The following is a 13815-nucleotide window of genomic DNA, read 5'->3' as shown; positions in this document are numbered from 1 at the left end:
GGGGCGGGGGCGGGTAGAGTGACAGGTACAAACTTTCTATCTGGAGAGGCTGGAGGTGGGCGATCCAGTTAAAGAGGCTAGAGGACTAGTCTCAAAGCTGCGTTTACAGATGAAGCAGTTTTTATGTGGCGTATATGTTTGCTTAAGGGACTTATGGAGATTAGGAGAAGCCACTCTTTGGCGCCAATGTGCAAAGCGTCTGCCAACGGAGAGAAACCAAGAGATGAGCACCTTAGAGAGGGCAGGGAGTCTTCGTGCCAAGGAAGCCAGCGCCGGGGCGAGGAATCGAAACGAGTCAGAACGCTTCACTGCGCGCCTCAGTCTCCTCGCTTTTGCCTCCTTCATCTCTGCCCTACTTCCCTCCCCAACGCGGGCCACTCACTCTGATCTAATCCCAGTCAACGTTAGCTTTCCCGCTCCCCGCCCTCAAATCTCTTCCCCCCTCCCCCCTGCCCCCTCGTCCCCTCATCCCTTCTCCCTTATGCCGCCTGAAAGGGTTAATCTCTCCTGCGGGTAAAAACAGGTCCGCGGAGTCTCTAACTGGCGACAGATGGGCCACTTTCTTCTGGCCACAAAGGGGCCGGAATGGAGCGCTCCGCGGCATACAAATGGGCAGGTCACGTGGTTCCCGGCTCCTGGCTAGACCGGGAAGACCATATGGCGCATGCCGGGGAGGAAGAAGAAGGGGCGGGGGTAGGGGTGGTGGAGAGGGGAGCTGGAGTCAGAGGAGGGTGGAAGAGGAGCACGGCTGAACGATGGGGGGCGGGGGTGGTGGCGGAAGGGAGCGGACAGCCTGGACGCGTGCGCAGGCGCCGGGCGCAGGGACTTGGAGCTGCTCAGCTCCCGGCCCCGCCCGCGCTCAGCATCACCAACTCGGCTATATAACCTGAGCGCCCGGCGGCTGGGACACGAGGAATTCTCCCCACGCAGAAGGCACGGCATCTGGAGGCCCCAGGGTTATGAGACCATCACTGCTCAGGACCTACTAACAACTACAGGTAATTACAATTCTTTCATTTCTGCTCGGGAATAAAACCAGTAATTGAAGACCCGTTGTACCTCCGTATTCTGTATGTGTGCGTTTGTGAGCGTGTGTATGTGTGTTGAGACATTCTTCCCCGTAACTGCAGGCAAGCAGGCACACATTCTGACTTGCATCACTCAAAGACCCACTGTAGGTTTGCTAATTTTTTTAAATTTTTTTTTTTTTGGAGTATAGGAGCATCTTTGGATTTTTTTGTAATGCACAGTAACTCTATAATTATTTGCTAGTGGTGATTTCGAAGTCCTGAAAGCAAATAACGACTTCACTTTCTCACTTCTTCAGTAAGCAAACAAAACAAAACAAACCCTTGTTATCAAGATTTATTTTGTGTGTATGTATTTTATGCACATTGGAAGGGCCAAGTTATTTTTTTCAGTGAATGAAAGGGATATCAATACCTTGAGTATACACACCCTGGAAAATAAATCCGGTTGAGAGATAGCTTAGTTGAAGTCGGGAAAAAAAAATGTGGAGAAAGGGAGAAGAACCCCTCCTGCTACCTGTTACAGCTCCAGAGGCGGCCAGGCGCCCAGAAGCCACTGGCTGGCAGGAGCCAGAAATTCAGTTGTCTCACTAAAGGCTTTTTATTTTCCTTATTAGAAGCGGCAACTTCGCCGTTGCCAATCGCTGCCCATTATAATTACTCATCTTTTAAAAGGAGGTTTGAGGCGAACTTTGAAAAGCCCCAATAAAGAGCAGGCAGCCTTTTCAATGGGCTGTTTATTAGAGAGGAGCCTTCCGCACCTGATCCCTGGCGCGTGGAACCGCGCTCTGCGCCGCGCCCCCAGCCCCGGCCGTGCAGTGAGCGCTTTTATACAAGGTGGAAATTCAGCAGAGGGCCGGGGGTGGGAGGTGAGAAAAGAAAGGCAAGGGTGGGATGGAAGACCTCTGCCCACTTTTGTTGCCAAATGTTTCGTTGATGATGAAATAATTTGGTGGAAACTACTTTTCCGCCGCCATGCATTTGCTCTTCAATCTCGGGTTAGTATAATCTTCTTAAAAACCACTGCCGGCGTTAGTAAATTACGTAATGGCTCTTCAACTTTAATCGCTAAGTACCGAAAAGCCAGGCCAGAGATGGGAACAGAATTGCGATTTTCAAACTCATCCTTTTTGTGGAGTTGTGAGTGACTTTGAACTCATACAGATAAACATGAAGTTACAGAAATGTACGCTCATTTTCACACATATTATCCTGCCGGGTAATCACCATAAACGCACAAGCTAATCACTAGGAAACATACGCACTGAGTGTACATATACACATATTCACTTTCCCCCTCCCCCAGCCCTGTCCTGTCTCTCCTACGTATCAGCGGGGCACACACAGGAGATTATAAAACACTGCTTTTAACTTTTCCTTAGGGGCATCCATTTTGTAATGGACTGGTATTTCTCTTCACATCCATTTCTACAGAGTTAGGGAGTGGGAGCTGAAGCCACATGTAGTTCTTGAATGTAGCATTTTTCTCCTTTTCTTTCTGTTTTCCTCTTTTCTCTGTTGAATGTAGGAAACCGAAATATGACCAAATCGTACAGCGAGAGCGGGCTGATGGGAGAGCCTCAGCCCCAGGGTCCTCCAAGCTGGACAGACGAGTGTCTCAGTTCTCAGGACGAGGAGCACGAGGCAGACAAGAAGGAGGACGACCTCGAAGCCATGAACGCGGAAGAGGACTCACTGAGGAACGGGGGAGAGGAGGAGGACGAGGACGAAGACCTGGAAGAGGAGGAAGAAGAGGAAGAGGAAGACGATGATCAAAAGCCCAAGAGACGTGGCCCCAAAAAGAAGAAGATGACCAAGGCTCGCCTGGAGCGTTTTAAGCTGAGGCGCATGAAGGCCAACGCCCGGGAGCGGAACCGCATGCATGGGTTGAACGCGGCGCTGGACAACCTGCGCAAAGTGGTGCCCTGCTACTCCAAGACGCAGAAGCTGTCCAAAATCGAGACGCTGCGCTTGGCGAAGAACTACATCTGGGCTCTGTCAGAGATCCTGCGTTCCGGCAAAAGCCCTGATCTGGTCTCCTTCGTACAGACGCTCTGCAAGGGCTTATCCCAGCCCACCACCAACCTGGTTGCAGGCTGCCTACAGCTCAATCCTCGGACTTTTCTGCCTGAGCAGAACCAGGACATGCCCCCACATCTGCCTACAGCCAGCGCTTCCTTCCCCGTGCACCCCTACTCTTACCAGTCGCCGGGTCTGCCCAGCCCGCCCTACGGTACCATGGACAGCTCCCACGTCTTCCACGTCAAGCCGCCGCCGCATGCCTACAGCGCAGCGCTAGAGCCCTTCTTTGAAAGCCCCCTGACTGATTGCACCAGCCCTTCCTTTGACGGACCCCTCAGCCCGCCGCTCAGCATCAATGGAAACTTCTCTTTCAAACACGAACCGTCCGCCGAGTTTGAGAAAAATTATGCCTTTACCATGCACTACCCTGCAGCGACCCTGGCAGGGGCCCAAAGCCACGGATCAATCTTCTCGGGCGCCGCTGCCCCTCGTTGCGAGATCCCTATAGACAATATTATGTCCTTCGATAGCCATTCACATCATGAGCGAGTCATGAGTGCCCAGCTCAATGCCATCTTTCACGATTAGAGGCATGTCAGTTTCACCATCCCCGGGAAACGAGCTCACTGTGCTTACAGTGACTGTGGTGTTTACAAAAGGCAGCCCTTTGGGTACTACTCCTGCAAAGTGCAAATACTCCAAGCTTCAAGTGATATATGTATTTATTGTCGTTACTGCCTTTGGAAGAAACAGGGGATCAAAGTTCCTGTTCACCTTATGTATTATTTTCTATAGCTCTTCTATTTTAAAAAAATAATACAGTAAAGTAAAAACAAATGCACCACAAATTTGGTGTAGCTGTATTCAGATCATATTAATTATCTGATCGGGATAACAAAATCACAAGCAATAATTAGGATCTATGCAATTTTTAAACTAGTAATGGGCCAATTAAAATATATATAAATATATATTTTTCAACCAGCATTTTACTACTTGTTACCTTTCCCATGCTGAATTATTTTGTTGTGATTTTGTACAGAATTTTTAATGACTTTTTATAATGTGGATTTCCTATTTTAAAACCATGCAGCTTCATCAATTTTTATACATATCAGAAAAGTAGAATTATATCTAATTTATACAAAATAATTTAACTAATTTAAACCAGCAGAAAAGTGCTTAGAAAGTTATTGTGTTGCCTTAGCACTTCTTTCCTCTCTAATTGTAAAGAAAAAAATTGCACAATTTGAGCAATTCACTTCACTTTAAAGTCTTTCCCTCTCCTTAAAATGAAAACCAGATCCATAACTCTCAAGAGGATGAAAAAAAAAAACAAGAGATGCATTCCCTTTCAAAACATATCAATTCAATACATTACTTGCACAAGCTTGTATATACACATTATAAACAAATGCCAACATACCCTTCATTAAATCAAAAGCTGCTTGACTATCACATACAATTTGCACTGTTTCTTTTTACTCTTTTACTCCTTTGCATTCCATGATTTTACAGAGAATCTGAAGCTATTGATGTTTCCAGAAAATATAAATGCATGATTTTATACATAGTCACAGAAATGGTGGTTTGTCATATATTCATGTAATGAATCTGAGCCTAAATCTAATCAGGTTGTTAATGTTGGGATTTATACCTATTGTAGTCAATTAGTACAGTAGCTTAAATAAATTCAAACCATTTAATTCATAATTAGAACAATAGCTATTGCATGTAAAATGCAGTCCAGAATAAGTGCTGTTTGAGATGTGATACTGGTACCACTGGATCGATCTGTACTGTTACCTTGTTTGTAATCCTGTATATTTTGGTGTAATGCACAATTTAGAAAACACTCATCCAGTTGCAATAAAATAGTATTGAAAATCTGAGCAGTTGTTGCATTTCTTCTTAAAGGAATTTTTAAAGTATAAATAATTTCTAAGTGGAATAGTTGTTTTATTTGCTGAGTTAAAAAGAATGCTAAACGCTATTTGTCGAATAAAACAGAAAGAGAAAAGTTACTTTAAGCATACTCTCTAGTCTGTTTATCTTGTTTAGGGAGTTACCAGCTCTTTGTATATAATGAAAGGAGCTAACTGATATCTCATTACTTGGAAGGTGAGTCTGGGGCTGGGGGAGAGGTGGAGAGACAAACAGTTGTGTTTTGTTTTTCTTTGTTTTAAGAATCTTCACCTTTAGCTTTTTGGTTTCCATCCTTTTAAATGATTATATTATGTTTTCTTCTATTTTTTTAAAGGAAGATTTAGTTAATTATTAACAATCAGACACAAACAGCTTAGTTTGCCTACACATTTAAAAACATATAAAAAAATTTTACCTTTTTCTCAGTGCTTTGTTATCTGTACATTTTCCTGAACTGAAATGTTTTCTGTTGCAAACCAATACTATGCCAAAGAGAAAGTTATATACCTTTAGTAAATGCCAGGGGGAATTATTTAATTAATTTAAAGAATCCAAGAAGTGGCCTTTTATTGTTGTTCTATAAACATCTTGTGATGATTTCAGTTATTTCCAGAAAAAGAGGTAATGAATTATTTGTACTTAAGAATATATTATTTGTACTATAACATATTTTAGGAAAGTATAATTGTTTCCTCTCTTCCTTTGGAGCACCATTATGTTGTTTCATAACCAGGACTCACTGGAAAAAACTTACAGATGATTCTGTCCATTGTTAAGTCCACTAGAAAAAAGTTTGGCATTTCTCTTCCTCTGGATGTGTTGACTGACAGGAAGGATTCCTAGAGAATAACATCTTGGCACTTATGCCCTGGCTCTACCGTGGTGCTCTGATTACTGTCATTAGTAACTCCATTGTTCCTCCTCTGATTCGGATGCCACATTGGATGACTACCTCCCTTCCCAAGCTTGTTCCTTTAATCTCCTTCTCACTGGTGATTTAGGGGTTCCAGAGAGCTGACCTCAGTTAGCAAGCTTCTCCAGAAAAATGTGAGTAATCTACTGGATGGAAACAGTTAGCCATACTAATAACGTTGCCATAGGGTTATGTCAAGCTGGGATAGAAGCAGTAAGGAGTATTTCAATGTCAAAACAATGTTTGAGTGCAATTTAAAATTTATCATTTTAATATGTTTTCCATCAGCCTTTATCACATGAGAGAAATAATTTTAAGTTAGTCCCAACTTTATCCAAAATGTAATAATCTCATTCCAAGTGAATCAGAGTTGTTATTTTGGAATCAAGCTGTTGCTTCCTATATCCAGGATTCCTCTCCCTGTTCTTACTTTAAGAGACATAATACTGATATGATATCTGAACACTGCCAGCCTGCCAGCCTAGGAGACCAGGAAGTGCACATTCAGATCTGATGTGATCCCTTCAGCAGCTCAATTTCACCTGTTATTAAAATTAGACATCTTCATGCAAACTAAAAACTGTTGCTGCAGTGAACAGAAGAAATCAGAAGAGGATGTATTTGAAGAATTCCAGCTTTTAAAACAACAAGAGGGGAAATCTGTACTGTGGATTTTTTTTTCTTGTAAGGTAGAAATGAGAACTGCAAGTTGGGTTTTGATTTTTTTTTTTCCATTTTGTCTGTATAACTTCATTCTAAAACATAAGGATTCTTTCAGTCAGTCAAGGAGTAACTCACATGCCACCATCTTTTATTCAAAGGCAGGCACAGATGTTCCTTCTGCAGGGGAGGTTTTAATTTATGAAAATGATATTGTTTATGCATGAATGAACTGAATGCACTCTGCATAACACACAGCACTTCCATCTGATCAGAGAAATACCGCAGAACCAGTGCCAATGTCAGGAACATATTCTACAAATTTACTCACTTAAATGTTTAATGAATATTTGGAAGGCATTTTCAAACCACAAGAAATCTTCTCAACTATTTCTTTCTTTTCTTTTTGAATTACCACCCATATTTCAAAGAGACTTGCAGTTTTTATAATTGGCTAGTGCCTATATCTAGTTCGTAAGGAAAGAAAATGTTTTACTAAGTGAAAACCAATGAAGAAGAAGAAATACTGACAACTTTGGCTTCACTGGGAAAAATATTTCCTTTAGTGTTGTTGTATATTGCTTGTTATGAGCAATATTTAGGGTTATATGTGTTCCTTCGTCTTGAGCAATTACTATTCCTATCAAATAAGATGCTTAGATCTATTTATTTAACGTGAAAATGCTTTGAAGTGTTGTTTCCAGAAAAAGTTGGTATTTAAAGTCAGCAGACAATTTCATAATTGGAGATAAAATTTGGCTAAATATTTTAACAGCTGCATAATTCCTTTTGAATAGAACATTGCATAAGTTAGATTTCATTTATATCACCAATTGAATTTACACAGTATGATCTATCTACTTTTAATCCTAAAAAAAGACAATTAATTGCAAATTAAAATGGAGGATTACAATGTCTTAAGAATGCTCTACTGATTTTAGGTTTATAATACATTAAGTAAAATAACATTTGAAATAAATTCTAAGTGTCCTAATTTATTAATCTTAAAAAACTCTATGTTTTCACATTTGAAAGGCTATAATTCTTACAAAATTAATGCATTTCTGAAAGAAGCTAGCAATTACTAAAATGATATATGGATCATTAGCTAACAGTTTGAACCAAGTTGTTTTAGTTCTATAATTAAACAAGAAATTTAAAGTGAAAATATCTATTAAACAATTAACAAAACTAGGTTTCAAAACAGGCTGATTTTGTCCTAACGGGGATTGTAAAATAGCAAATCTGTTCTTAAACTACACTGAAAGCTTCTCTCTTCTCTTTTCCTCTCCCTTCACCACCACTTATTTCCTGAAAACTACCTAAATAAAATCTTTAATTCCAAGGTCTGGTAAAGAATAAAAGAGCCAACGCAACATCTTGTGGAACACCAGGACTGAGAAGTCTTGTTGTTACCATTGCACAGAGGCATTCTGGCATCAGATGCACAGTGATTTGTATGGTGGCATAATCTCTGGCTCCTGGCCAGGCATTATGTTTCAGAGGACACTATTGTCAAGAACCATTCAACTAGAAACTGCACTGTATGCACTCAAAAGTTGAGATCATCTGCCTTCCCATGTCAGGAAGAATTCCGTGCTGGCAATTGACTCATGGACTCTCTTCACACACAGTAACACTTGCTTCAATGGCTCTGATGGAATTAGCTGTGTAACCAAACCAGTGGCATCAACAAGACAAGGCCACAGCCTCTGGGGACTTGTGTGTAAATTGCTAATTTTAAAATGTCTTAAAATGCAGAGTATTTGCTAATGCTGGACTAAATCTTCAGATGTATTAAACGTGGACTTGGCCATCTAAACATTACTAAGCTATTTCCCCAGCTAATTTAGAGGTAGATGGATAGCGACAATAACCATCTTCATAGATTCCCAGGTATGGAGCAATCCAAAGGGATGGATCTGCTTGTGAAATGACATCTATAGATAAGAGAGTAAATTTAATCTCACACATATGAGGAAATTTGGTAACTTACTCTGCTGTTAACAAGATTGAAAGCTAACCTTGCTTCAGGCTTTGATGTCTTAAGGACAGGTAGCCAGAAAGATGGCCTCACACTCTCGCTAGGTCAGTGCTAAGTGCTTTTCGTTCATTCACACATTTCATCATCAAAGCAGCCCTGTGCCTTATTTTATAAATGGAGAAACAGCAGGGAGCTGGGATACCTAGAAACTTGTATCACTGGTTTCATTTCTTCATTCAGGTTCTAGTTCTCATGTCACTTCCCCTAAGAAGACTTTCCTGATCCCCAGGCAGAGTAGCAACCATCTTCAACCCCACCAAAATCACTGTTATATTGCCCTCTCCCTTTGCAGAACATTTGCCTTCCGTTATCTTGCTTATTCATTTGTTGAGTTTATTTTAAATTATCTGTCTCCTGCAGTAGAATGTGGGCTTTATAAAAACAAGAATCTTGCCTCTTGTTTGTTGCTGTTTCTCTGGTGCTTAGAAGACCTAGGAGATCCTCAATAGACATTAACATTCCAACGGAATCAAACCATACTAATCTGATGCCAAAGCCTGTTGCCTTAACCACTATCTTGCACATCAAGTCAGTTGAGAGTGGAGAGGAACACAAGTGATTCTCAGCCTAGTAAAAGTGATAAGCATTAATTCTGTAAGAAAAGAACAACTGACACTAATTTCTTACGACACAGCACGGCACCAAACACTTTTCCCTCCACTCCTTTCGAGGATCAGTAATCATGCGTTATCAGTAATCTTTTCTTTTTATTGATATCAATTGGTTAAATGCTATTTGGAATTGGAATAAAAGAGGGACTAAAATATTATATGCTTTTTCCAGATCTGGCCAATTTTTTTTACATTCATTAGGAACTGGAATGCATGCTATTTTTTCCTTTCTATTCATTATTCTTTCAGCAATTGTTCTTGTTCTATTGTTAGTGTTATGTAAAATTGTCCCAAACTTCCTTATTATCAAAGAGTTTAGATTACAGCAGATCAGAATCTAACCCATAACCGCTACGTACTCCAGCAGTGAGTTTGAGAATTTGAGTAGCATTCAACAAATTAAAAAGTAAAAATACACCACCGATAGGTAGACTATGGCACAGAAATAGAAATTCACAGTGTAAGAGTAGTTTATAGTCACAATAGTTGTTAGTTAAGTTCATCTTTCTCCAAAATATCAATTGGAATAGAGAAGTGGTAAGTTTATGGGGAATATGATCTTCTTTGTCAATAGAACACAAAGAAGAAAATAGAGCTATTATTTTCAGCAACATCAGATATTCGCTTAAGCACTAAACATGAGTTATAAGGAGAGATGCTTAGGGAGTAGAAGCATTGGAGGGATCAGTGTTCTTGGAAGGTGATTTAGTATAAAATCACTGAAAACTGAAGAATAATTAATGTTCTTTATAATAATCATATTTATATACAGTATGTGTTATTGGTTAAGATAAATGCTGCTGAATTTCTACCTTAAAATGTTCATCGTATAAACTTAACACATCAATAATATTTCAATAATATTTCTTCAGCGTTCTCTCTCAGTGATGTCAGTTAGATCATCCCCGCTTTTGGTGACGTCAGTGACGGGGTATTACAATAAGAGAACGTTAATTCCTTGCCACTGGTGTCACTAACAATTGTAGTGCTTGTCTACTCCTAACAGGGAATTATAAATTTATAATCTGTAGAAGGTTGAAGGTACATGACCAAGGAATGTTCACATCTAAGAATAGAGAGGATAATATAATTTTCTAAAAAGGAGACTTAAGATAACATCATTTGTCACTGTTAACAGATAACTGAATGCTTTTTATTCCAGCCAATGATTACATACACAAAAAGCAATAAGTAAGTAATAGTAACAAATGCATATAAATTATAACTAGACTGTAAGTAGGGATATTTCTTAAAATATTTCTTTACTAAAAGAATTTCTTAGTTAATAGAGGCAAGGTTACTTGTTTAGATGTTTTAAAATCCCAACATGAAATTTTGGGATACAGACACTCTATTTTAACATTTCCTCGACTCTGACTAGCATATTAAAAATGTTAACTAAAGATATATTTTGCTTCCCAAGGTGTCGTGTTTTCCTAATTAATAATGCATTTATCTTATTTAAAATATATTGTCAAGGAAAAAACATGTATATATATATATATATATATGTATATATATATGCTGCACTGGGTTGAATAGTGCTCTCCCCCTACTCCTGAAAATTCATGTCTAGCCAGAACTTCAGAATGTGATCTTATTTGGAAATAGTGTCCAAGTAATACATCTGAAAATGTAAGACGTAAATTAAGATGAGGTCGTACTGGATTGGAGCAGTCCTTATAAGCAGAGGACTGACGTCCTTATAATGAGAGCACGGGATGAACAGACACATCATACGGGGAGAAAGAAGATGTAGGCAGAGATCGGAGGACTTTGTCTAGATGCCCAAGACTGCAAGAATCATCAGCAACCACAAGAAGCCAGGAAAGAGGCATGGAACAGATTTTCCTTCTAAGTCCCCAAGAAGGAACCAACTCTGCAGACACCTTGATTTCAAGCTTCTTGTCTCCAGAACTGTAAATATTACATTTCTGTTATTTTAAGCCACCTGGTTTGTGGGAACTTTTTATGGTAGTCCTAGGAAACTAACACATATGCTAAAGTTTACAATTAATTGACATGTTAAGTATATGAAAAAATAGGTGCGTTCTTCTAAATTCTTCTGAAAATATCATCATGAAGTTTTAGTGACATAACATACAACTACCAGGATATTTTAGATCATACCAGGTTTGATATTTGAACAAGTTGATAAATAATAGCTATTTAATATGCATCTGAATCATGTAAAAGTTTTATTGGTTTTTATGCATGTCAATTAACTTAAACTGACATCTAGATTTAGTGAACTTTGAATGGGCTCAACCAATAAACTAAGGGTAATTTTCTTTAAAAATCTTCTCCTAGTATTTATAAAAAGCATGAAGTATAAACTATTCTTCATGTGAAAATACTCGTCATGTGTATGCCATATTTATCCTATTTGTAGGGCAGCATGTATACTAATAAATAGACCTCTGAAAACACAAATACAGCATTTTCCCTAGTTTCACTAATACTCTTTTTTCTAACTTTTTGTTGCGATTATGATAGTTTACAACCTTGTGAAATTTCAGTTGTACATTATTGTTTGTCAGTCATATTGTAGGTGCACCCCTTCACCCTTGTGCCCACCCCCCAGCCCCCTTTCCCATGGTAGCCACCAATCTGTTCTCTTTGTCTACATGTTTAACTTCCACCTATGAGTGGAGTGGAACAGAGATTGTCTTTCTCTATCTGGCTTATTTCACTTAACATAACACCCTCAAGGTCCATCCATGTTGTTGTGAATGAGACCTTTTTATCCTTTTTTTTTAGCTGAGTAGCACTAATACTCTTTTAACATGATTTTACAATGTATAAAATTACATGATTTTTTTTAATGATTGTGGTCCAAATGAATTTAAGTGCCATGACTTCTAAAAGCTCTGTCTACTCTAGGTTATATAAGGCCTTAAGCCAGTATTCTCCTTAGAGGTTAAAACTCAAGGGCTTAGACTCCAACCTTGGTTATATAGGGCTACCCATCTCATTATCTGACTGTTTTGATTGCTCGAAATACTAGTTAGTGATTACTTCTTCTGAAGGTATTCAATTAATCAGAAGTTGTTTTTTACCCAGTTTTATTGAGATAAAACTGACATATAGCAGTGCAGAAGTTTTAGTTTATGCAGATCTGGGATGCTATCTTGTTTTTAATCTCTTTCTTTTGTTTTTGTTTTTGGATGGTTGGTACTTGTGTCTCTTATGCTTGCTCTCTTTTTGGTTTCCTGCCCACTCTTACTCATACGGACATGAGGAAGAAGTAAACCTTTATTGTGTTAAGCCACCGAGGTTTTTCTTTTTTAACCACATCATAACTCTGCCTCTGCTGATTGATAAAAATGCTAACTTATTAAGACAGAATGATATACAAGAACAGTTCCCTGTGACTTCTGGAAAAGAGGAACTTGCCTTGTTTATGTGGAAAATATCAATAGAGACACATGCTCATCTTCTGACAAATGTGGTATGTGGAGTAGAGGTCTGGGATGTAGCAGCCATTTGGCTACTTGGAGGAGAGAATTAGAGCAGGGTAGAGGGATCCACATAGAGCAGAGGATGAGACACAGGCTATGGAAGACAAGACGAAGAAAGGGAGTCGAACTGGCTCTTGCATTGTGTTACTGGAGCCACTGGATTACTTCTCTTCTTTAGCTATCCCTACCTCTCCAATGAGGTTTTATTTTTATTTTTTTCAGTAACTTTATTGAGGTCATATTGGTTTATAACATCGTATAATTTCAGGTGTACATTACTATATATTAGTTTCTGTATAGACTGCATTGTGCTCACCACCAATAGTCTAATTTTTATCTGTCACTACACATATGTGCCCCTTTACCCCTTTTGCCCCACCCCCTTCCCCTCTGGTAACCACTAATCTGTTCTCTTTGTCCATGTGTTTGTTTATCTTCCACATGTGAGTGAAATCATACAGTGTTTGTCTTTCTCTGTCTGGCTTATTTCGCTTAACATAATACCCTCAAGGTCCATCCACGTTGTTGCAAATGAGATGATTTTGTCTTTTTTATGGCTGAGTAGTATTCCATTGTTTATATACACCACATCTTCTTTATCCATTCATTAATTGTTGGACACTAGGGTTGCTTCCACGTCTTAGCTATTTTGAATCATGCCGCAGAGAACATAGGGCTGCATAAATCTCTTTGAATTGTTGATTTCATGTTCTTTGGATAAATACCCAGTAGTGGGATAGCACAATCAAATGGCATTTCTTTTTTAATTTTTTGAGAAATCTCCATACTGTTTTCCATAGTGGCTGCAACAGTTTGCATTCCCACCAGCAGTGTATGAGGGTTCCCTTTCTCCACATCTTCTCTAACATTTGTTATATTTTTTCTTGGTGAGTATAGCCATTCTGACACGTGTAAGGTGATATCTCATTGTAGTTTTGGTTTGCATTTCCCTAATAATTAGTGATGTTCAACATCTTTTCATGTGCCCATTGGCCATCTGTATATCTTCTGTGGAAAAATGTCTGTTCATATCCTCTGCCCATTTTTTGATCAGGTTTTTTGTGTTTTGTTGTTGAGTTTTATAAATTCTTCATATATTTTGGAAATTAATTGCTTGTCAGATATATGATTTGCAAATATTTTATCCCAG

At 39.1% G+C, this 13815-nt stretch overlaps 1 protein-coding gene across 1 annotated transcript; it reads left to right on the top strand.

The window, feature by feature from the left end:
- The first annotated feature begins 791 nt into the window (after window positions 1–791).
- NEUROD1 (neuronal differentiation 1) lies at window positions 792–4942 on the top strand. Its single transcript, XM_008522789.2, has 2 exons — window positions 792–998; window positions 2557–4942. The coding sequence occupies exon 2, from the start codon at window positions 2568–2570 to the stop codon at window positions 3636–3638; it is 1071 nt and encodes a 356-aa protein (XP_008521011.1). The 5' UTR covers window positions 792–998; window positions 2557–2567; the 3' UTR covers window positions 3639–4942.
- The last annotated feature ends 8873 nt before the right edge of the window (window positions 4943–13815 follow it).

The sequence above is a fragment of the Equus przewalskii genome, chromosome 17, assembly GCF_037783145.1.
Source record: "Equus przewalskii isolate Varuska chromosome 17, EquPr2, whole genome shotgun sequence".
Lineage (NCBI taxonomy): Eukaryota > Metazoa > Chordata > Mammalia > Perissodactyla > Equidae > Equus > Equus przewalskii.
This window is presented reverse-complemented; position numbering and strand designations above follow the sequence as displayed.